At 42.0% G+C, this 24,594-nt stretch overlaps 1 protein-coding gene across 1 annotated transcript in view; it reads left to right on the top strand.

Annotated features, from left to right (window-relative positions):
* Positions 1 to 24,594, top strand: part of PRSS12 (serine protease 12) — a 321,958-nt gene that overhangs the window by 73,414 nt on the left and 223,950 nt on the right. The window contains exon 4 of the mRNA XM_073603187.1: positions 17,407 to 17,563. Coding sequence (XP_073459288.1) covers positions 17,407 to 17,563 — 157 coding nt within the window. The remainder of the gene's footprint in view (positions 1 to 17,406; positions 17,564 to 24,594) is intronic.

The following is a 24,594-nucleotide window of genomic DNA, read 5'->3' as shown; positions in this document are numbered from 1 at the left end:
ATTGTATAGCCAAGGTTTGTATTGGCAGCTATCTATTGAAAGATAGCTGTTGGCATCTACATTCTTGAAGTAGGTTTTTGTCACTTTTTTCTGTCCCTCTAAACTAATATTCAAATCCAGGAAGTCTACTTCTTTTTCCTCTATTTTCCACACCAAGCTGATGTTTTTATTATTCTCATTTAGTCTGTTGAGAAGTATTTCCAGGGAGCTCCTGTCCCCATTCCAGACTATAACTACGTCGTCTATGTATCTTTTTTATAAGGAGAGTTCGGCAGGGGTATCTGTGTATACTGCCGTCTCCTCCCACTGTGCCATGAATGCATTTGCCACCCCTGGTGCAAATTTAGCACCCATGGCAATCCCTACTGCTTGTTTGTAGTAGGTTTGATTGTGCCAAAAAATAATAGCATTTTTAAAATTATGTGTCCAACTACTAACCACCATACCCCTATTTTTCTTTTTGACGACCAAATATGAAGCATATATACATTTCCTCTCTAATGATATAGACCATTTCTAGATGAACGGATAGAATTTTATAATCCGGACTTATAGAGAGACCCCCTCTTTTTTTAATTTGTGATTTATAGCTAATTTTAATACTTTTTATTTATTTTAATTTATATTTTAATTTATTTGTATAAATTAAATACATATTGCTTTTCATGTATTATGCATTACTTGAATATTGGTAGATTGTCAGTGTACTCTCATACCTGTTCCTTATTTGCTTAATAACGAGCACGTAGGATATCCATTTGTAATTAATTATGCTATTGTAATACAATTATGTTATTTAATTATGCCCATATTTTATCAAATATTGCCCAATATTTTATTATTATCGGATTTTTTAATAGAGTTATCAATAAAGTTTAGGAACAATTTAATATAGATACTACATCATTTTATATATCTCCTATTACGATCTTATAGTATTCCGTTTGTAAATATCCTACTGACAAAACAGTCTTTAGCTATTTAATAGCGTCCCACCAAAAAAATGGCCGTGGCCATTGATACACACGAATTAGAGAAATAACAACATATATCCACAACAAAATGGAGATCATGTTACATCTTTTAGCCTAAGGCAAAATGGCCGCGACATCGGGTAAACATTGCCCACAACAAAGATGGCGGCTCCAGAATTTCCGGTTTTTCGCTATTTATATCAACATAGAACATCCAATAAGGTTCCCCAGATGAAGACACGTGACTGTATCGTAACGCGTAGGGAGTGGCCGGAGCGACACGCATACTAGGAATACAGGTGAGAGGGCGCTGATAATGCCATATTGTCGTTTTTTTTATTACTCTGCCTATTTTATCTGTCACAATGTAAGAGACCTACCTAGACACCTAATAAATATCCCCCCAGTTTTTAAAATGTTATCACACTAGTGAAGCCTCTTTCTTTCCCCTCCTATTTGTCTTTTTCCCCTGCCACTGGGGTGGCAATAATGGAGTCATATGGTAATAGCGATGGAGGAATACAAGGGAAAGATCCACGGACCTTTACTGATAGCGCTGTGCCAGTTATTGTAACACCTTATCTACAACCGTCAATGCCTCTATACTACAACTTGAAGGTGAGAGTTCTGTGAGACCGTATTTACAAGACACTGCCAGCAGAGCTAATAGGCCATCACACTCTATTTCAACACCAGACAATTATCGATTAGAGGATCTCCCATTCACTTTATCCCACATTCAAGAGACTCTTTTTTTTTTTTTTTCATTTTTTCCATTGCTTTATTGATTCTTCATTAATATTAATGGTGTTTATCACTCTTTAATTTTTACACTGTGCTCCTAGCACTAATGTGTATCCATTTCACTTATTCATTTATTTCTTAAAGCACATATTGCAGTATTGTCACAATATTTTGATTGCACTATTTTGCACTGTATTAGTCCTGTTTAGATTATATCAGTTTTAGCATCCACTGTTATGAGAGACAATTTGGTCCCTATAGTGAATGTTATTCTTGACACATCACATTTTATTAGTATTCATAGATTGTTATGGTGTTTACACATGATGCATATGATTTAAACCTATCTTATTTCACTTTATCCTTTTATATGTTGCGCGAAATTCTTTTTATTTACATATGACAATGGATGCCACTGCCGACCCGGTATCGGACAGTGGCCTGACGTCAGCACTCATTTTTCAAGTCACCGCCAAATTTTTGTGCTCATCTTTGCACTGAACTATTGTGTTTTCACCTATAAGTTTATATTGCCGATCCTATCATGGGACTGTGCAAGTGGTTAACATTGCAACATGCTGCCTAAAGATAAAGTGTGTACCTTCTCTCAGTTCTCACAATTAAAGTGATACTAAAGTCTTGTTTATTTGTTAAATATAACAAACATGTTATACTTACCTGCTCTGTGCAATGGTTTTGCATAGAGCAGCCCATATCCTCCTCTTCGCAGTGCCTTGTTTCAGACATAAAACTGTGGCCTGACCCCATCCCATCTCTCTCCTCATTTGCTCACTGACTTTTATTGACAGCAGCGGGCGCTAATGGTGCTTCGCTGCTGTCTCAACCAATGAGGGGGGAGAGTCCCAGACAGCCTATTGCTTAAGGGAGCTGCCTATTAGATTGCTTCAGTAATCAAGGTAATCAAGTAATCAAAGTCAAGGTTTATGTGTAACTTCAGCATCCTATTTCTCTGAATCTACCTACGTTTTTAACTAGGCATTTCATCAACGGTAATGTGTGCTGAAGAGTTAAAACCCCTGCTAGGATATTTTTTATGCTTTCCCTGTACAATTAAGGATATTTTTCTTCACTTCCTATACCAGAAACACAGCAGAAAGTTGAGGAAAAACATCTACATTTCCCACTTATACAGTTGTCCCCAGAACAGGTGTTCCCATTAGAAAATTTCTCTTTGCCCCTTGCTCTTAGAACAGCTCAAAAATGCTGGAGTCTAACAATTCACCATTCTATCCAAAACCAGAACAAAAAAAAAATGCGTATAGATACACTTTAAACGCCAGCTTCAATGTATACTTTTATGTTGGTTGGGTACTGGTGCGTAGCTTCTTCTTCTTCTAGGTTTTAGGGACTACAGTAGAGAGATTTTACCTCAAGAGTGCTCTGTTCAATTTTCTTTGTTGCAATAACCATTAAGATGGGGTCACACTCACCCAGTGTTTCCATAACATTCAGTTATCTTGTAATAGGGATGGAGAGTTATATAAAGGGAAGAATCCCGGCGCTAGCAAAATATTTTCAGATCAATAGTAAGATCTAATATAAAAAGGAGGCAGCCATCCTCAGAGGGTGTCCAGTGTCTCTGCAAACAAGTTTGTAAAGAAAGTGAGGGGGAGGCACCAACTTATTAAATTATACTGGTTTCAGTGTATTCAGTGTATTCTATGTAAGGTAAAAACTTATAGGTGCATGAGGTGGAGTTGCCCATCAAAAACAATAACATCTTGTGGCCGCTCTGCGGGCTCGGGTATCAATCCCTCCGCCCTGGGGGTGTTGATTCCAGTAACAGGCTTCTGTGCAGTGTCCACTAAACAGGAAGCTCCACGCTGACCAGTCTTGAAGGTACAGGCTACGCGCTCGGAGTTCACAGCTCCTTCTAGTGGTCACTAGAAGGAGCTGTGAGCTCCGAGCTCATAGCCTGTACCTTCAAGCATTGCAAATCCTCAGCCTGGATGCCCGCCCTGCCGTGATGACGTCACTTCCGCTTCCGCGTTCCAGCCTGTGACTGGAATCAACACTCCCACGGCCAAGGGATCGATACCGGAGCATGAAGAGTGGCTTTAGAGCACCCCGGGACCTTATTATCTTTGATGGGCAACTCCACCCCATGGACCTGTAAATTTTTACCTTACATAGAATACACTGAATACACTGAAACCAGTAGGATTTATTAAGTTGGTGCCTCCCCCCTCACTTTCTTTACAAACATGAAGCGTTATATGTTGACTCCTTTTAGCTTTGTGTACGGGACAAAGGCTGCATATATATTAGTCAACATTTGAGATGTTTTTTTTTGGATGACAATAGGGACTTTCATCAATGATGGAATTGTGTAGTTCAATAAATGTAAAATTCCAAGTGTGACCCAAGGCATGCATATATGCAGATAGGTAGAATGCCCATGGGTTTATTGCATCAGTGTAATTGATGCAAAGAAGGTTTGGGGACTTCTTAATGTGGGAGTAAACTCCCTTTGTTGATTTTTACCTATAGGTAAGCCTATAATAAAGCTTACCTATAGGTACAATAAATATCTCCTAAACATGCACCGTTTAGGAGATATTTACTTTAGAAGCAGCCGGTAACATCACCAGCGCATACAGGGGGGGAAGATCCATAGCGTCAAATGCCTTCTGGTCATCGGTGGGCCCCCTGGGACAGTCACCACCCAGCACTCAAGGTGTCAGCATTTTTCGATGCAGTCTCTTTTTGATGGGATCAGGCCCCTCAGAGACCAGGCTATAGACTGGAGTAGGTGGGAAAGGCTTCCCCACCACCCAGTACGGGGTGCACTTGAGCTCCAGCTTGCTCCCTCTAGTGTGCTTGGCGTTCTTGATCGAAACCCGGTCCAAATGTTTCACATGTTCCTCAAATGTCTTGGAGAATATGATAATGTCATTGAGGTACAGTAAATCAGTACCGTCTCAAAATTGAAATCCCCAGGACATCTCTCCATTAGGCGCTGGAAGGTGAAGGGAGTGTTACTGAGGCCAAAGGGCATGCAATTAAACTCGAACAGTCCCAGGGGTGTAAAAAATGTGGTCTTCTCCCTGTCTTGGTCCTATACGAGGACGTGCTAGTAGCCACTGGCCAGTTCCAAAGAAAAGAAGAATTTGCAAGCCACCCCTACTTTCTCTGGTTGTCTCTTGGGCCTTGTAAGCTTGAAGTACTCTGAGCCATACTTCTCGCAGGCCGCAGCCACAGGGCTGCTGGGTTGAATGTTCATATCTGGCCAGTAGGCGCGGCAAGTCCAGGTCTGTCAAAATGTTCATGCCCAGCACTATGGGCACTGTGGGATTAACTGGGCCATGGGTCAAGACTACCCCAACCTGTTCTAGAACCTAGTCCTTGATTTGAATCTTCACCAAAATGTCGCCTTTGACCAGTATAGGTAGATTATTTGCCGCTCAGAGAGATAGCTAACAGGGGTCCAGCTGTTCCTGGGCTCCGAACCTTTGTACATAGAAGCCATATTCCATGACAGTGACCTCTAACCTGGTGTCAATCAAATATGGGACCTCTTGCTTGTTGATTAGGGCGGAGACCACTGGGCTTGGAGAAACCATCCCTTCATCTTTGTTAGGACTGTCAGTTGTCTGTCTCTGGGGTTGTCCCTCTACTCCAGGAGTTAGTAGTTTAATGATGGCCTGGGTGAGTTCCTGAATCCAGAACGTCCACAGTTCTTTGATAGGTGTCCATAGCAACCACACCGTCAACATTTACAGTCCTCCTCGGAATCCCTGTGCAACAGTTCACAGAAATCCCTGTGGGAAGACTGCCCAACCAGGAGCATTCACTGTTACAGCTATGTGAACAGAGCAGGTTCCAGCCAGAATGACAGCATCTGTAGAGAGGAGCATAATGTGGCCTGGCCATCTCGTGCCCAATCAGGAAGATGCCCAGAAGAGCTGCGACCCTACGCTTTCCCTCCTCGTCAGGAACCTTTCCCTACTGCTAGTACTGTCCCTAACAGAAGGGGTATCTTTCCCTGCACTACCCACTGACATAAAACGTGCAAATCTTGGGAGCCGGGGCCTTAAATAGGCTTTGCCTGACCCAAAATGGCTGCCAGAGTCATATAGGGCAACCGCATCCAACCAGATCACTTATCCAATGACCCAGGAAACCATAACAGAACCCGCTGCAGAGCTGCTGCAGTTGAGCACCACCTGCAATGGAGGAAACAAACTGCATTTGCCTACACTCTCCTCTTGTCAGCTTGTTTCTTGTTATCTGTTTTCTCCTCTTCCAAGCTTAGCGTGACTGTACCTTCTGTAAAAAGATTATACCATGTAAATTTAAACTCAATGTACAAAAAAATGTTTTATCAAAGTGCGGGATCCAAAAAAAAAAAAACGTACACACTCACCCAGATGACTGCAGCATTCATTCAAGCTGCAGCTGCTCCCCACCGGCTCTACACCAAGAACTGAGCAATCAAAGACCATGGATTGCTCGGGTTCTCTGGTACACCCTGAGCACAGACCAGTCTGCGGTCTGTGCTCTGCCCCTCCAGCACTCATTGGAGTGCCAGACTGTGGAGGGGGCGAGAGCGGCTGGCTCTGGCTTTCAGCAGTACACTGAAAGGCTGAGCCAGCTGCCGGTCAGGCATCTAAGCAGATCACAATATTATTGTTGGTTCCCCTGCAGAGCCTGGGGAGGCTCTGCAACGTCAGCTGACAGCGGACTTATACACGCTGTCGGCTGAATCTGGGTCACGGGAGTGCACTCCTGTGATTTACAGGCGAAGTATGGCCAAAATAGTTATAATAAACACATGTATAGGAGTTAATGTTTTTATTATCAAACGTCTATCTCTGTGTTAACCCTTGTCAGAAAGCTGTTACTAGAAAGGTGACTCTTCTTCAAGAGGGGGGCTTTTCATCAACAAATCCTTCACAACCAAGAGATAAAAACTAATGGTATTTACAGTACTCCATTTATTATCTAAGTAGTCTTTGTACAATGCGAAATATAAAAATGTGTGCCAGGTTCTTGACTTGTAAATGGTTACAAAATGTCTTGGCACTTGGTGTTTGTGTTTTAATTTTACATTTGTAGACCTTAGGGCAGAACTTTTATGCTGTTTCTTTAACACCAGATTACATCTATCCTTTTGAAACACACAATATAGCTATAAACAGTCAAAGAGGATGACACACAACACTGTCAAAAGGCTGAGAAGAAGAAAGACATTTTGTCCCAGTAGGCGATTTCCTTGTGCATCAAACAGATCAATTAAGCCTTGTGAGGGGAATGCAGCTGTGTCCATTACAAGAGCTGCAGCAGCGATCTCATTTATAATTCAAGATCTGTACATTAAAACCAGAGCAGCAGGTTTGTGCCATTAAGTAACATATCAAAAGAAGACTAAAGGGTTCTCATCCTCCTAGTCTGATGTTGCCTCTTTTGTAGCATCAAATAGAACGATTACAGTTAGTGCCCTCCTAGCTCCCTGCTGTGGACCTCTTATGTCTCTCTACTACAGGTTTTTGTTCTGATAAATGGCAACAGGATTGGGAAGGATGTCATACAGTACATTTTTATTGCTTGAAAATTTCCCAACATTTTAAAACTTTTTTAGTGTGCATCAGACACACACAAAAAAACAAAAGTGACTTCTTCACATATTGTAGCATTTATAGGTTTTAGAAAGGTTTGGTGTACAATGTTCTTGAAAGCGAAACACTATGTAAGATTTTTATAAATTCATCATTTCAAGTAACAAAAATACATAATGATCTTTTTTTTTTTCGGGAGACCATAGGCCAATACAGCAGTGTTGTGTTTTTTGCATCTATCTTTTTATTGTTCACACAACCGTGATGACTGTGCCCTTGTCCTGCACCTTTGTGCCATACCTTTGTATTAAGGTGCATGTTCACTGAAATATTTTTTATTGTTTTGATTGGAGCCACTTTTTAATTCCACCATGTTTTTTTTTTTTTTACTCTCTTTGATTTCTGCAGGGCGATCTACTCTCATTTTTGGTCCTACACTTACAGTCAGAGCTTATCTGTCAGTTAAACCTCCTGGTTATATTCTCTCCAAAGTGCATTCTTGTTCTATTTCCATGGAGTACCCACTAGAGCACCTGTTATCATAATGCTCTTTGACATTTTTATTATTTTTTTCTATTGTGTTATTACGATGACTCTACACCCTGAGCAGTTGTCCCTGCTGTGCTGCCCTCTGCCACAGACACTGTTGCTTTTTTTGTTATCTAAAAAACTTTGAATATAAAAAAAAATCTATAAATATAAAAAAAAAAATAAAAAACAGCAATAACATATGGGTCTATTTTTTTTATATACATTTTGAATATTACGGAATGGTACAAAGGATTAATCACTTGAGGCTTTCCCACATCATGTCCCCTAAGGCTGGGTTCACACTGGTGCGACACGACAGCCGTCCTACTTTGGATCCGACTTTGCCCTGCGACATAAAGCCGGCATGTGTCCGACTTTCAATGAACGGGGATCCGACTTGGATCCCCGCCAATGCCCGGCATTGGTTGGTATTAGGGGGAACTCCGCGCCAAATTTTAAATAAAAAACCGGCATGGGTTCCCCCTCCAAGGGCATACCAGGCCCTTGGGTCTGGTATGGACCTTGAGGGGAACCCCCTACGTCGAAAAAACGGCGTGGGGGGTCGCCCCCAATCCATACCAGACCCTTATCCGAGCACGCAGCCCGGCCGGACAGGAATGGGGGTGGGGACGAGCGAGCGCCCCCCCCCCTCCTGAACCGTACCAGGCCGCATGCCCTCAACATGGGGGGTTGGTGCCTTGGGGGAGGGGGCGCGCTGCGGCCCCCCACCCGAAAGCACCTTGTCCCCATGTTGATGAGGACAAGGGCCTCTTCCCGACAACCCTGGCCGTTGGTTGTCGGGGTCTGCGGGCGGAGGGCTTATCGGAATCCAGGAGCCCCCTTTAATAAGGGGGCCCCCAGATCCCGGCCCCCCACCCTATGTGAATGAGTATGGGGTACATGGTACCCCTACCCATTCACCTAGGGAAGTGTCAATAAAAAAAACCACAGTACACAGGTTTCAAAATTAATTTATTGGGCAGCTCCGGTATCTTCTTCCGACTTCTCCCGGTGTTCCGCCTCTTCTCCCGGGCCCCGCCGCTATCTTCTTCCAGCTCTATTGCCAGCGAGGGGCCCGGTCTGCTGCCGCTGTCTTGTCGTGCTCGGATAAGGGTCTGGTATGGATTGGGGGCGACCCCCCACGCCGTTTTTTCGGCGTAGGGGGTTCCCCTCAAGGTCCATACCAGACCCAAGGGCCTGGTATGCTCTTGGAGGGGGAACCCATGCCGGTTTTTTATTTAAAATTTGGCGCGGAGTTCCCCCTCAAGAACATCTGAGCACAAGTCGCGTGCCAAAGTCGGATCATGCAAGACGGCAATCCGACTTTGATCCGACTTCAATGATAGTCAATAGGCTGAAGTAGGATCAAAGTCGGACCAAAGTAGTACAGGGAGCATTTCTAAAGTCGGAACGACTTGTGTCGGACCAGTTAGGACGGCTCCCATAGGGAAACATTAAATTTCACACGTCATGCGACATGAGCTCTCAATGTCGGAGCGTTTGTCGGACCAGTGTGAACCCAGCCTCAAACAGTGGTCAATAACCCTGTCCTCAAGGCCCTCTAACAGGCCAGGTTTAAAAAACTGAAATACATCACAGGTGATATAATTTGCTGCCCAGTGATTGCAGTATTCTAGTCTGCATCTCCCCAAGGTAATACATAAAACCTGGCCTGTTAGTGGGCCCTAAGGACAGGGTTGATGACCACTGCCCTAAAATCTATGTGGGGGTTTGTTGTGGTGGGGTGTGTGTGTGTGTGTGTGTGTGTGTGGGGGGGCTTGTGTAGGCCAGCTTGCCCCAGCCATGGGGAAAATAAGTTTATGCAAAAAATAAAATATATATGTGTGTATATATATTTATTTATAACACTGTATGTAAATACATAAAGTTTTCAGACCCCCTTTCACTTGTTTCAATTTTGTTTTGTTGTAGCCTGATACTGCAGATGTTTATATCCTTTTTTCCTCAATTTTCGGTACCCCATGATAAAGTAAAACAGAATTTTAGAAATGTCTGTGTATTTTTTAAAAAAGAAAAAACTAAAATATCCCATCCGGATCCTTTACTCAGTACTTTGTTGAAGCACGTTTGGCAGCAATTACAGGTTTGAGTCTTTTTGGATATGACACGACAAGCTTTGCACACCTGGATTGGGGGTTCTTTTGCAATTCTTCTTTGCAAATCCTCTCAAGCTCAGTCAGGTTGGATGGGAACCATCTGTGAACAGCCCTTTTCATGTCTCTCCAGAGATGTTCAATAGGGTTCAAGTCAGGGCTGCTGCCAGGGCACTCTAGGACATTCACAAATTTGTCCCTAAGCCACTCATGTGTTGTCTTGGCTGTGTGCTTAGGATCAATGGCATGTTGGAAGGTGAACCTTTGTCTCAGGCTGAGGTCCTGAGCGTTGTGGAACACTGTACTGTGTTCAGTGTTTAATGCACTGTATGTAGTACTTCCATTGAGTGAAGGGTTAAGCACAAGCTCATGACATCAGCCATAAGCTTGTGCTCATTTTGTTCAGTTGCCTTCTGGCTGTAACATAAAAGTAAACAGGGTGGCTCTGTAGCCACCCAATCACTTTTACAGCACGGGTAGTATGGTTTCCCCTCTAAGGCTTTCCCCTTTCCCACTTCTGTCACTCCCGGGCTCTTATGCTCTTTTTGGGAGCCTTGGACCACATTGGAGGACTTCAAGATGGTGAATGGGAGGGGAATGAGGAACACATATTCCTCAATCTCCCCTGCAGTGAATGAAGTCAAAAGCAAAAATGATTTAGCCACTTCTGATTTCCGTTTTCAGAGCTGTCATTCACTGGCTGGTACAGCCAGGGAAGCAGATAACTAAGCTTGCTCTGTGCTAGGTTAGACACTGGGTGTCTAATCGGTTGGTCCCCCCCCCCGCGATAGCGTTAAAGTTGATTACAAATAAATAAAAAATTTGAAAAAAGAAAAACATCAAATGAAATGTACTTAAGAGAAAATAACATAACCCCCATGACCCTGCACACACCACAAATGCAAACTGCAGTTACACCACACTGGCGAGGTATCGTCACAAATGTCTGAGTGGGAGCAATTATTCTAGAACCATAGTTCACAGCTAACCCAAAATAATAAGCACTAAGGGCATTTAAAGCTTTACCTTTGGAGATGTCTGGGTACCATAGTTTTCAATGATATCATTCGACATCTGATATCTATTTACTCACTCGCAACTACATCTTTTATATGTTACTTTTAAAAAAATGGGTGTTATATTGTGTGTGTTTGCACCAGAATTCATTGTATTATATTTTTTCCTGAACACATACATTTGATAAACAGTTGTGCAAGTGTCGTGCAAAAAAAAATATGCAACTACTATATTTTTATTCTAAAACACCTGTGCTTTCAGAGAATATATAATATTCTGGGGGTTTTAAGTAATTTTACAACCAAAAAGGCAGATGTTGTAAAAATTGCTCTAGTCTACAGCCAAACCGGTTAAATAACACGACTGGGGTATGCATTAAAGCGGAACATCTCTCAAAAGGGGAAATTTCACTCAGCCCCCCCCCCCCCCCCATATGTAGAATATGTTTTTTTTTTCTTTGGGGAGCGAGTGCCTAGTTTGGCAGCATGGGGTTCTCCTTAACATCCAAACCAAATCCGTATCTAGACATGTAGCCTGAGTAGTCGGGAGGCAGGGACTATGGGCTCATCCCTTCCTGTACCATACCAGACTGCATGCCTATAAGAACCCCCCAAAAAATCCCACATCTCTTTTGAGGGGACCGAAAGTGGGAAGAGGCCCCTTTTTCTCGAAGTATGTTCTTTCCACACCATTTTTCATCCTTACCTACAATTTAATTTTAGCTGCTTTTTATTTGTTTGCAAATCATTTTGTCATACTTTGTACTAGAAACATAATTTTAGTGTCATCTTAAAGGTGACAAACTATAGAATAAAATGTATACTTTTAGACTTTAATGCCACTTTATACTTTTCAAAAATGAATACTGTTCAAAACAGAATAAAATCAATTTGCACTTTTATACTTTTCAAAAATGAATACTGTTTAAAATAGAATAAAAACAGTTTTTAATGAATTATTTTTTTTTAACATTTTTTAAATTACCTTTTTTTTACAAATTGCCTAAAAAATACAACCATTTTTGCAAGCCAAAAAAAGCAAAAAAAAAGTATGTATTACTTTTTTATCTTAAAAATTGATAAAGTTAATGCCAAATTAACATGCCCATAGCAGAAATATAAAAATTGCTGTTGGCCCATAAGGGGTATACAGGTATAGTAAGAGAGCTGAAGTAATTAAACAATCTGTGTATGAGATCTGAGGATCCTACCAAGGCAGGAATCTATTTTTGATTTGTTAGTTTCCAGTGAAAGGACCATTGGCAAAGTATTCTATTTATAAATGTTTTCACACAAAATTCAAACAACTGCCAAAAACTAGTAACCTTGTGATGTGTCAGTCTGGCAAGACCCAAGATACATTGATTAAAATAATTCAGCCATTTAATTACATTTTTAGGTGACCAGTGACCAATGTTTAATGTTATTTTTTTAATACACACTATATTGCCAAAAGTATTGGGATGCTTGCCTTTACACGCACATGAACTTTAATGGCATCCCAGTCTTATTTCACAGAGTTCAATATTGAGTTGGCTCACCCTTTGCAGCTATAACAGCTTCAACTCTTTTGGGAAGGCCTTCCCATCCAACATCAGTGTCTGACCTTACAAATGCGCTTCTGGAAGAATGGTCAAACATTCCCATAGACACACTCCTAAACCTTGTGGACATCCTTCCCAGAAGAGTTAAAGCTGTTATAGCTGCAAAGGGTGGGCTAACTCAATATTGAACCCTACGGACTAAGACTGGGGTGCCATTAAAGTTGTTGTAAAGTCAGGATGACAAAACACTGCCATCCCCTCACTATGTGTCCATTTTTTTCTCAGTTCTAATGCTCTGTACACACGAGCGGAATGTCCGACAGAAAAAGTCAGACGGAAGCTTTTCATCGTCTATTCCGATCGTGTGTAGGCCTCACTTCTTTTTTCGAAAATTTTGATGGACCTAGAAATTGAACATGCTCTAAATATTTCCGACGGAACCAATTCCTATCTGGAAAACCGCTTGTCTGTATGCTGTTCCGACGAACCAAAAACAGCGCTTGCTCTGAAGAAAATATGAGACGGAAGCTATTGGCTACTGTGTATCGAACTTCCTTTTTCTAGTCCCGTCATATGTGCTGTACGTCACCGCGTTCTGGACGGTTGGACTTTGGTCGGACTTTGGATTGACCGTGTGTAGGCAAGACCGCTTGAATGAAATTCCGTCGGAGAAACCTTCGGAGTTTATTCCGACGGCAAAACCGGTCATGTGTACGTGGCATAATTGTAAGTACCTTATCTCACAGCAATAACTTGTTGTCAGTCTCTTTCCTCTGCTAGGTTTTTCCGATGTAAAGAATGCAGAGATAACCCTCTGACATCAGCCGGCCTGCCAATCCTAGTAAAGTCACTGTTTCAGGACCTCTTTTGTAGAGCCCTCGCCATGCCCACCAGCAACAGGGCCAACCATTGCTTCTTATCACCCTTGTCTTTTGTGTAATGTGAAGTACTGCTATGCAGTATTGCACCTGCTGAGCCGAGCAAAGAGAAGTTAGTTACAAAGGGGGCAGATTACTGGTATGTGCCCACCAGTGAATTACCTGCTAATTTTCCTGCTGCTTTTTTTTCCAGCTGGGTGATATGGTCAGTGGCAGCAGCAGAAATTGTAGCTGCACTGCATTAGTAACAAAAAAAATACTTGCTTGGCTCACATGTTAAATTTAGCAGTGCAAAGATAGTTTGGAAAGTATTCAGGTTTGGAAAATGTGTCGGGAATTTCACCAGATCTTATGCCACTAAAATGCTCCTTTAATGACCTTCTCTTTTACAAATTGATGTACAGTACTTTGACTTGTGAGTTGATGTCATTCTAACCTGCAGCTGCTGACCACTGACAGCTCATGAAGATGTCATAGGGCTCTGAAGCCAATCTAGAAAAATGCCCGTGACATACATTATTTTACCATTAAAATGAAAAATATTCACACATCCTGCAGTCAACAAAAATCAAAACAATAGAAACATATTAGGCCACTCACACAAAGAAGGCAAAGTCTGATTCTTTGGAAATGTAATGGAAACAGTATTCTGGAATATGGAGCAGAGGGTGATTGAAAATACTAGGGAAACGTTTAATGATGTTTGCAGGGTTTAAACAAAATACAGGAATACAATGACAGTAAGGGCTTTGTTTCCTTGTCCTGTGACTTGGGACTGCAAAGTCATATGACAAGTCGTACCCCATCATTTCCAATGAGTACCATTCATATCTGTGCGACTTCCAGTCGCAGCAACTTCAAAGTAGTCCCTGCACTACTTTGGTCCCACTTTGATGTGACTTAAGGTCCATGGACCTCAAAAATACACAGACATTGCTTCAAGTCGCATCAAAATCGTGGCAAAATTGCGGCAAAATTGTACGACTTTCAGGTCGCAATAGTGGAAACCCAGGCTAAGCCAGTATGCAAACAGTATGATCAAAAAGTAGCAATATAGCAAGGTAGATAATTCTATGCTTAAAGTGATTACAGACATTTTTCTGAAGACAGCTATGATTTATCTTGGTCACGGTCAAGGTGTTCTTGCGAAGGACAGCTATTCAGCTATTGGAATGTAGGCGTTACATATTCTGAAAGTAAACCTGTATTAAAAATAAAGAAAGGGTGGGGGGGTAGGGAGAGGGAAAGGTATTACACGCAGGAGAAAGGATAAAGTAGTAACAAAGATGTGAACTAAAACGGCTTGAAGAGCAAGAAAGTTAATTCTTTAACCACTTGACCTCCGGAAGATTTACCCCCCTTCATGACCAGGCAATTTTTTGCGATATGGCACTGCGTTATTTTAACTGACAATTGTGCAGTCATGCAATGCTGTACCCAAAAAAAAAAAAAAAAGATTTCATTTTTTTCTCACAAATAGAGCTTTCTTTAGGTGTTTTTTGATCACCACTGTGTTTTTTATTTTTTGCGCTATAAACAAAAAAAGCAACCATTTTGAAAAAAAAAAAAAAAAAAAATATATATATTTTTTTACTTTTTTACCATAAAACATATCCAATAAAAAATTATAAAATTCTAATTTCTTCATAAATTTAAGCCAATATGTATTCTGCTACGAATTGTTGGTAAAAACAATCCCAATAGGCGTATGTTGATTGGTTTGGGCAAAAGCTATAGCATCTACAATGTATGGAATACATACTGAAATTTTTATTTATTTTTTACACTAGTAATGGTGGCTATTAGCGACTTATAGCGGGACTGCGATATTGCGGCGGACAGTCGACACTAACTGACACTTTTAAACTTTGTGGGAACCAGTGACACTAATACAGTACTCACTGTACCCAGTGTCACTGTACTAATGACACTGGCTGGGAAGGGCTTAAACATCTAGAGCGGAAGTGGAGAATCACATATATATTTGTGATTTTGTACAGGAAGGTCGCCCTGTAGCAGTAACTCTGCTATGGGGTGTTCCTTAACCACTTGCCGCCCGCCCACCATCAAATGAAGGAGGGACGGTGCGGCTCTTGCTCTGGGTGAACATCATATGATGGCGCCCCAAAACGGCCGCTGTCATGCGCCTGCTGGAGCACGCAGCGTGACGATCGTGGCCGCAGTGTGTCCTTTAACTATGTGATCGGCTGTGTTCGATCACAGCCAGTCACATGTAAATACTGAAGTGCTGTGAATGGGCTGACAGAGTGTGGGGCGAGGAGTGCCTCACAGGGGAGACCGGGGGGTGTTGTGACTCAGGGATGACAGCAGGGATGACTCCGTTATGACTGAAAGTGTCAGAAAAAGTACCTTCATGGAAGGATCACTATTATTTGAATGAAAGCCACAATGCAACGCACTGATGTGAACTATGCCATTGAAACACATATAACCTATTTTACATGTTTTTTCGATGCAGAATAAAAATGAACATGCACTGCATGTAGTGTGAGCAGGCCCTAAAATTTACTTTTGAAAATACATTGACAAGTTAAAGCGTATATGAAATTGTGGGTTTACATATACATTAATGTATTCCTTATATACAAAAGCCTGTGATATTGATAACACTTAACTGTGGCAAAAATAAACTAGAACTAGACAAGGGTGCGCTTCCCTACGCACCAAAAGGCCACTTAACTAAAACGTAACCTTAATTGTAAATCATAAATGGTATGTAAATGACCATGGCAGGTATACCTATAGGATGAACTCAATGCCATTATATATGAATCAACGTTCTATCTCTATGTGGTAATATTAACATCTACCAAGTTTAAATGGTGAAACTTCTCTTGATATATACATATAGAGAATATGAGGGTTATAATCTCCTCCTACATTCAATATAAGGCTCCAGGCTGTGTAAATTATATGTAAATTCAAGGTCTATTCACCAACACCAAGAGATGGGGGTATATCCGTCTCTCCTCCCATCTATTGGCCAAATATAGAAATGAGATGAACAGGAAAAGAGAAAGTATGCTAGTAAATATTGTCTTACTGAAGACATGGGCTATCTGTCTCCCGCCTATGAAGTTATCTATCTCTCAGCTTTATAATATGGGTACACTCATCTATATGGACACAAATAACCACTGATGTACGAGTCCCATATATCACCATATACTGCATTGACACAAGGCATATCTCACCCTACAAAAAAGAAAAATGGAGGGGGGAAAGAATGTGTCAGGACAAAAATTTAAACATGTGAACCTAAATGAAAATAAAGTCAGAAGGTGCTCCCAAAATCAAATCACCCAAACCTAACATGTTTCACTCTTCAAATGCAGCTTCGTCGGGGGTAAAAAAAAATCAATCAAAGTAAAGTGAAGAAAATGAGCAACCTAGAGTAGCTGACTGTCACAATTCTGTTGCTGTCTCCATCGGTGGTTATTTGTGTCCACATGGATGAGTGTATCCGTATTACATATCTGAGAGATAGATAACTTCATAGGGCAGAAGCTCATATCTTCAGTAAGACAGTATGTACTAGCATTCTATTTTTCTGTTCATCTCATATCTATATGTGGCCAATAGATGGGAGGACAGATAGATATACCCCCATCTCTTGAAACCAGTTGGTGTTGGTGAGTAGACCTCGAATTTACATATCCTCTACACAGCCTGGAGCCTTATATTGAATGTAGGAGGAGATTATAACCCTCATATTGTCTATATGTATATATCAAGAGAAGTTTCACCATTTAAACTTGGTAGATGTTAATATTACCATATAGAGATAGAACGTTGATTTATATATAATGACATTGAGTTCATCCTATAGGTATACCAGCCATGGTCATTTACATACCATTTATGATTTACAATTAAGGTTACGTTTTAGTTAAGTGGCCTTTTGGTGCGTAGGGAAGCGCACCCTCGTCTAGTTTTAGTTAAATATATTACTGAATTATAAAACAAGTAAACACGTTCATTATGTGTCATTTGATCTTGTTGTAGTCCCAGACTCTGCCTTCATCCCCACACGGCTCGTTGGTGGAAGCTCAGCTTTTGAAGGACGGATTGAAGTGCTTCATGCTGGCCAGTGGGGGACAGTGTGTGATGACCAGTGGGATGATGCTGATGCTGAAGTTGTCTGCAGGCAGCTAGGATTTGGGTGAGAATTTTCTATTATGTTATAGTGTTTTGTCAAAGCTGGAATTTAGAAAGTTTGGATTACAAAAAAATATCTGCCTAAAAGCCAACCTATAATGATGTTTATACAAAGGAGCTAAATGTTAAAACAATATCTGTGTTCTTAATTGTGGCCTTAGAAAGCTTACATAAACTTCCACTAAAAAGCTTGCAGATGTGCCGGAAACAAAAGTTCATTGCTGGGAAAGGTCATTATTCCATCACATTAAACTGGATATCCAGTCAGGGGAAATTCTTACATAATATTATATTTAGGTATGCATGTTTGATGCCTTTGTCTGCTAATATCAGATCCAGAAGTATTTTACTCTATGGATAATAATGGGTCTTTGTAGGTTTAGTTCTACGAACTGCTGGAACTTACACAGGGCAGAGAACTCTTCCCCCTCCACCATATGACACTGCTGGACCAATGACCTATCATGTTGGGGCAAGGAGGGTATTTCTCTCCCAATCTTGGTGTCTAAACAAAGTGGTGGGGTTGTGAAGTGAAGAGAATATGTTCTGCTTGGGGGGGGGGGGGGTTAAAGTGATATTAAAACCAAAAGCAAACATTTTTATAATGCTTTCTTGCTTTTATTTTCACCTATTGACCTGGCCAGTAAGTCTGTTGTTTTTTAAAAGGTGAGCTGTCCTGCGCATGTAGTAGTTAAAGGGTTGAGACAAACAATTTAACCACTTGACGACCGCCTCACGCCGATTTACGTCGGCAAGGTGGCACGGACAGGCAAAATCACGTACATATACGTGATTTGCCTTCCGCGGGTGGGGGGTCCGATCGTGGTCGTCTTTTGTCCCACGGCGATCGGAGATGAGGGGGAGGCCATCCGTTCGTGGCCCCCCCTCGCGATCGCCGCCGGCCAATCACATCATTCCTTTGCTGCTGTATGCTAAACATGTTATCTCTCCTCGGCTCGGTAATTTCCGTTCCGGCCCGAGGAGAGAAGACAGGTATGTGAGTGCACAACACTACACACACACACACAGTAGAACATGCCAGGCACACAAAACACCCCGATCCCCCCCCCGATCGCCCCCCGATCCCCCCCCAATCACCCCCCCCCTGTCACAAACTGACACCAGCAGTTTTTTTGTTTTGTTTTTTTTTTTTTTCTGATTACTGCATTGGTGTCAGTTTGTGACAGTTACAGTGTTGGGACAGTTAGTATTACCCCCCTGTAGGTCTAGGATACCCCCCTAACCCCCCCTAATAAAGTTTTAACCCCTTGATCACCCCCTGTCACCAGTGTCGCTAAGCGATCATTTTTCTGATCGCTGTATTAGTGTCGCTGGTGACGCTAGTTAGGGACGTAAATATTTAGGTTCGCCGTCAGCGTTTTATAGCGACAGGGACCCCCATATACTACCGAATAAATGTTTTAACCCCTTGATGGCCCCCTAGTTAACCCTTTCACCACTGATCACCGTATAAGTGTTACGGGTGACGCTGGTTAGTTTGTTTATTTTTTATAGTGTCAGGGCACCCGCCGTTTATTACCGAATAAAGGTTTAGCCCCCTGATCGCCCGGCGGTGATATGCGTCGCCCCAGGCAGCGTCAGATTAGTGCCAGTACCGCTAACACCCACGCACGCAGCATACGCCTCCCTTAGTGGTATAGTATCTGATCGGATCAATATCTGATCCGATCAGATCTATACTAGCGTCCCCAGCAGTTTAGGGTTCCCAAAAACACAGTGTTAGCGGGATCAGCCCAGATACCTGCTAGCACCTGCGTTTTGCCCTTCCGCTCGGCCCAGCCCAAGTGCAGTATCGATCGATCACTGTCACTTACAAAACACTAAACGCATAACTGCAGCGTTCGCAGAGTCAGGCCTGATCCCTGCGATCGCTAACAGTTTTTTTGGTAGCATTCTGGTGAACTGGCAAGCACCAGCCCCAGGCAGCGTCAGGTTAGCGCCAGTAGCGCTAACACCCACGCACGCACCGTACAGCTCCCTTAGTGGTATAGTATCTGATCGGATCAATATCTGATCCGATCAGATCTATACTAGCGTCCCCAGCAGTTTAGGGTTCCCAAAAACGCAGTGTTAGCGGGATCAGCCCAGATACCTGCTAGCACCTGCGTTTTACCCCTCCGCCCAGCCCAGCCTACCCAAGTGCAGTATCGATCGATCACTGACACTTACAAAACACTAAATGCATAACTGCAGCGTTCGCAGAGTCAGGCCTGATCCCTGCGATCGCTAACAGTTTTTTTGGTAGTATTTTGGTGAACTGGCAAGCACCAGCCCCAAGCAGCGTCAGATTAGCGCCAGTACCGCTAACACCCACACACGCACCGTACACCTCCCTTAGTGGTATAGTATCTGAACGGATCAATATCTGATCCGATCAGATCTATACTGGCGTCCCCAGCAGTTTAGGGTTCCCAAAAACGCAGTGTTAGCGGGATCAGCCCAGATACCTGCTAGCACCTGCATTTTGCCCCTCCGCCCGGCCCAGCCCACCCAAGTGCAGTATCGATCGATCACTGTCACTAACAAAACACTTAACGCATAACTGCAGCATTCGCAGAGTCAGGCCTGATCCCTGCAATCGCTAACAGTTTTTTTGGTAGCTTTTTATTGAACTGGCAAGCGCCAGCGGCCTAGTACACCCCGGTCGTAGTCAAACCAGCACTGCAGTAACACTTGGTGACGTGGCGAGTCCCATAAGTGCAGTTCAAGCTGGTGAGGTGGCAAGCACAAGTAGTGTCCCGCTGCCACCAAGAAGACAAACACAGGCCCGTCGTGCCCATAGTGCCCTTCCTGCTGCATTCGCCAATCCTAATTGGGGACCCACCGCTTCTGCAGCGCCCGTACTTCCCCCATTCACATCCCCAACCAAATGCAGTCGGCTGCATGAGAGGCATTTTCTTTATGTCCTCCCGAGTACCCCTACCCAACGAACCCCCAAAAAAGATGTCGTGTCTGCAGCAAGCGCGAATATAGGCGTGACACCCGCTATTATTGTCCCTCCTGTCCTGACAATCCTGGTCTTTGCATTGGTGAATGTTTTGAACGCTACCATTCATTAGTTGAGTATTAGCGTAGGGTACAGCATTGCACAGACTAGGCACACTTTCACAGGGTCTCCCAAGATGCCATCGCATTTTGAGAGACCCGAACCTGGAACCGGTTACAGTTATAAAAGTTAGTTACAAAAAAGTGTAAAAAAAAAAAAAATATATATATAAAATAAAAAAAAAATAGTTGTCGTTTTATTGTTCTCTCTCTCTCTATTCTCTCTCTCTTGTTCTGCTCTTTTTTACTGTATTCTATTCTGCAATGTTTTATTGTTATTATGTTTTATCATGTTTGCTTTTCAGGTATGCAATTTTTTATACTTTACCGTTTACTGTGCTTTATTGTTAACCATTTTTTTGTCTTCAGGTACGCCATTCACGACTTTGAATGGTTATACCAGAATGATGCCTGCAGGTTTAGGTATCATCTTGGTATCATTCTTTTCAGCCAGTGGTCGGCTTTCATGTAAAAGCAATCCTAGTGGCTAATTAGCCTCTAGACTGCTTTTACAAGCCGTGGGAGGGAATGCCCCCCCCCACCGTCTTCCGTGTTTTTCTCTGGCTCTCCTGTCTCAACAGGGAACCTGAGAATGCAGCCGGTGATTCAGCCAGCTGACCATAGAGCTGATCAGAGACCAGAGTGGCTCCAAACATCTCTATGGCCTAAGAAACCAGAAGCTACGAGCATTTTATGACTTAGATTTTGCCGGATGTAAATAGCGCCATTGGGAAATTGGGGAAGCATTTTATCACACCGATCTTGGTGTCATCAGATGCTTTGAGGGCAGAGGAGAGATCTAGGGTCTAATAGACCCCAATTTTTTCAAAAAAGAGTACCTGTCACTACCTATTGCTATCATAGGGGATATTTACATTCCCCGAGATAACAATAAAAATGATTAAAAAAAAAAAAAAAATGAAAGGAACAGTTTAAAAATAAGATAAAAAAGCAAAAAAATAATAAAGAAAAAAAAAAAAAAAAAAAGCACCCCTGTCGCCCCCTGCTCTCGCGCTAAGGCGAACGCAAGCGGCGGTCTGTCGTCAAACGTAAACAGCAATTGCACCATGCATGTGAGGTAATGCCGCGAAGGTCAGATCGAGGGCAGTAATTTTTGCAGTAGACCTCCTCTGTAAATCTAAAGTGGTAACCTGTAAAGGCTTTTAAAGGCTTTTAAAAATGTATTTATTTTGTTGCCACTGCACGTTTGTGCGCAATTTTAAAGCATGTCATGTTTGGTATCCATGTACTCGGCCTAAGATCATCTTTTTTATTTCATCAAACATTTGGGCAATATAGTGTGTTTTAGTGCATTAAAATTTAAAAAAGTGTGTTTTTTCCCCAAAAAATGCGTTTGAAAAATCGCTGTGCAAATACTGTGTGAAAAAAAAAAATGAAACACCCACCATTTTAATCTGTAGGGCATTTGCTTTAAAAAAAATATAATGTTTGGGGGTTCAAAGTAATTTTTCTTGCAAAAAAAAAAAAACTTTTTTCATGTAAACAATGAGTGTCAGAAAGGGCTTTGTCTTCAAGTGGTTAGAAGAGTGAGTGATGTGTGACATAAGCTTCTAAATGTTGTGCATAAAATGCCAGGACAGTTCAAAACCCCCCCAAATGACCCCATTTTGGAAAGTAGACACCCCAAGCTATTTGCTGAGAGGCATGTCGAGTCCATGGAATATTTTATATTGCGACACAAGTTGCGGGAAAAAGACAAATTTTTTTTTTTTTTTTTTTGCACAAAGTTGTCACTAAATGATATATTGCTCAAACATGCCATGGGAATATGTGAAATTACACCCCAAAATACATTCTGCTGCTTCTCCTGAGTACGGGGATACCACATGTGTGAGACTTTTTGGGAGCCTAGCCGCGTACGGGACCCCGAAAACCAAGCACCGCCTTCAGGCTTTCTAAGGGCGTGAATTTTTGATTTCACTCTTCACTGCCTATCACAGTTTCGGAGGCCATGGAAAGCCCAGGTGGCACAAAACCCCCCAAATGACCCCATTTTGGAAAGTAGACACCCAAAGCTATTTGCTGAGAGGTATAGTGAGTATTTTGCAGACCTCACTTTTTGTCACAAAGTTTTGAAAATTGAAAAAAGAAAAAAAAAAAAGTTTTTTCTTGTCTTTCTTCATTTTCAAAAACAAATGAGAGCTGCAAAATACTCACCATGCCTCTCAGCAAATAGCTTGGGGTGTCTACTTTCCAAAATGGGGTCATTTGGGGGGGTTTTGTGCCACCTGGGCATTCCATGGCCTCCGAAACTGTGATAGGCAGTGAAGAGTGAAATCAAAAATTTTCACCCTTAGAAATCCTGAAGGCGGTGCTTGGTTTTCGGGGCCCCATACGCGGCTAGGCTCCCAAAAAGTCCCACACATGTGGTATCCCCATACTCAGGAGAAGCAGCTAAATGTATTTTGGGGTGCAATTCCACATATGCCCATGGCCTGTGTGAGCAATATATCATTTAGTGACAACTTTGTGCAAAAAAAAAAAAAAAAAAAAGTGTCACTTTCCCGCAACTTGTGTCAAAATATAAAATATTCCATGGACTCAATATGCCTCTCAGCAAATAGCTTGGGGTGTCTACTTTCCAAAATGGGGTCATTTGGGGGGGTTTTGTGCCACCTGGGCATTCCATGGCCTCCGAAACTGTGATAGGCAGTGAAGAGTGAAATCAAAAATTTACACCCTTAGAAATCCTGAAGGCGGTGCTTGGTTTTCGGGGCCCCGTACGCGGCTAAGCTCTCAAAAAGTCCCACACATATAGTATCCCCATACTCAGGAGAAGCAGCTGAATGTATTTTGGGGTGCAATTCCACATAGGCCCATGGCCTGTGTGAGCAATATATCATTTAGTGACAACTTTTTGTAAATATATATATTTTTTTTGTCATTATTCAATCACTTGGGACAAAAAAAATAAATATTCAATGGGTTCAACATGCCTCTCAGCAATTTCCTTGGGGTGTCTACTTTTCAAAATGGGGTCATTTGGGGGGGTTTTGTACTGCCCTGCCATTTTAGCACCTCAAGAAATGACATAGGCAGTCATAAACTAAAAGCTGTGTAAATTACAGAAAATGTACCCTAGTTTGTAGACACTATAACTTTTGCGCAAACCAATAAATATATGTTTATTGACATTTTTTTTGCCAAAGACATGTGGCCGAATACATTTTGGCCTAAATGTATGACTAAAATTTAGTTTATTGGATTTTTTTTATAACAAAAAGTAGAAAATATCATTTTTTTTCAAAATTTTCGGTCTTTTTCCGTTTATAGCGCAAAAAATAAAAACTGCAGAGGTGATCAAATAACATCAAAAGAAAACTCTATTTGTGGGAAGAAAAGGACGCAAATTTTGTTTGGGTACAGCATTGCATGACCGCGCAATTAGCAGTTAAAGCGACGCAGTGCCAAATTGGAAAAAGACCTCTGGTCCTTAGGCAGCATAATGGTCCGGGGCTCAAGTGGTTAAGACTGGAATAGGTGCTTACAGTGATCAACTTTTATTTATGTACAGTATTTAAAACCTTTATCCCAAAATGGAAACAGAAACTGTTGCTATAACTGCTTAAAAAGTCTGAGCTGGATGTTGGCTTCAATTTGTTAGTGTATCTAAATCTACTAGTGCATCTAACATTACCCTTCCCCCAGATTAACAATTCTGCTGTCCCAAGGTGTCTCTGTTGCTCCTTCAACCAGAGTGTAGGCATCCTAATACAGGGAGTGTGTTACTGGCCAGATCGTCAGGTGAAAATATTAGGAAGCTGCAATATGTAAATTTTTTGGCTTTGGGTTTAACACCTCTTTAAGTAAACCTAGGTTTATTATCTCTTTAACCCCTTTCCACCAACGTAACACATATATGTGACCCCACTGCTCTGTTTTTTTTTTTCCTGTGGGACCGCATATATGCGTATCTCCCTTTGTGCTGGGAGCACGCCACACAGCCCG

Source organism: Aquarana catesbeiana, linkage group LG01 (assembly GCF_042186555.1).
Source record: "Aquarana catesbeiana isolate 2022-GZ linkage group LG01, ASM4218655v1, whole genome shotgun sequence".
In the NCBI taxonomy this organism is placed as follows: domain Eukaryota; kingdom Metazoa; phylum Chordata; class Amphibia; order Anura; family Ranidae; genus Aquarana; species Aquarana catesbeiana.
The sequence above is the reverse complement of the archived record's forward strand: the minus strand, read 5'-3'. Positions and strand labels throughout refer to the sequence as shown.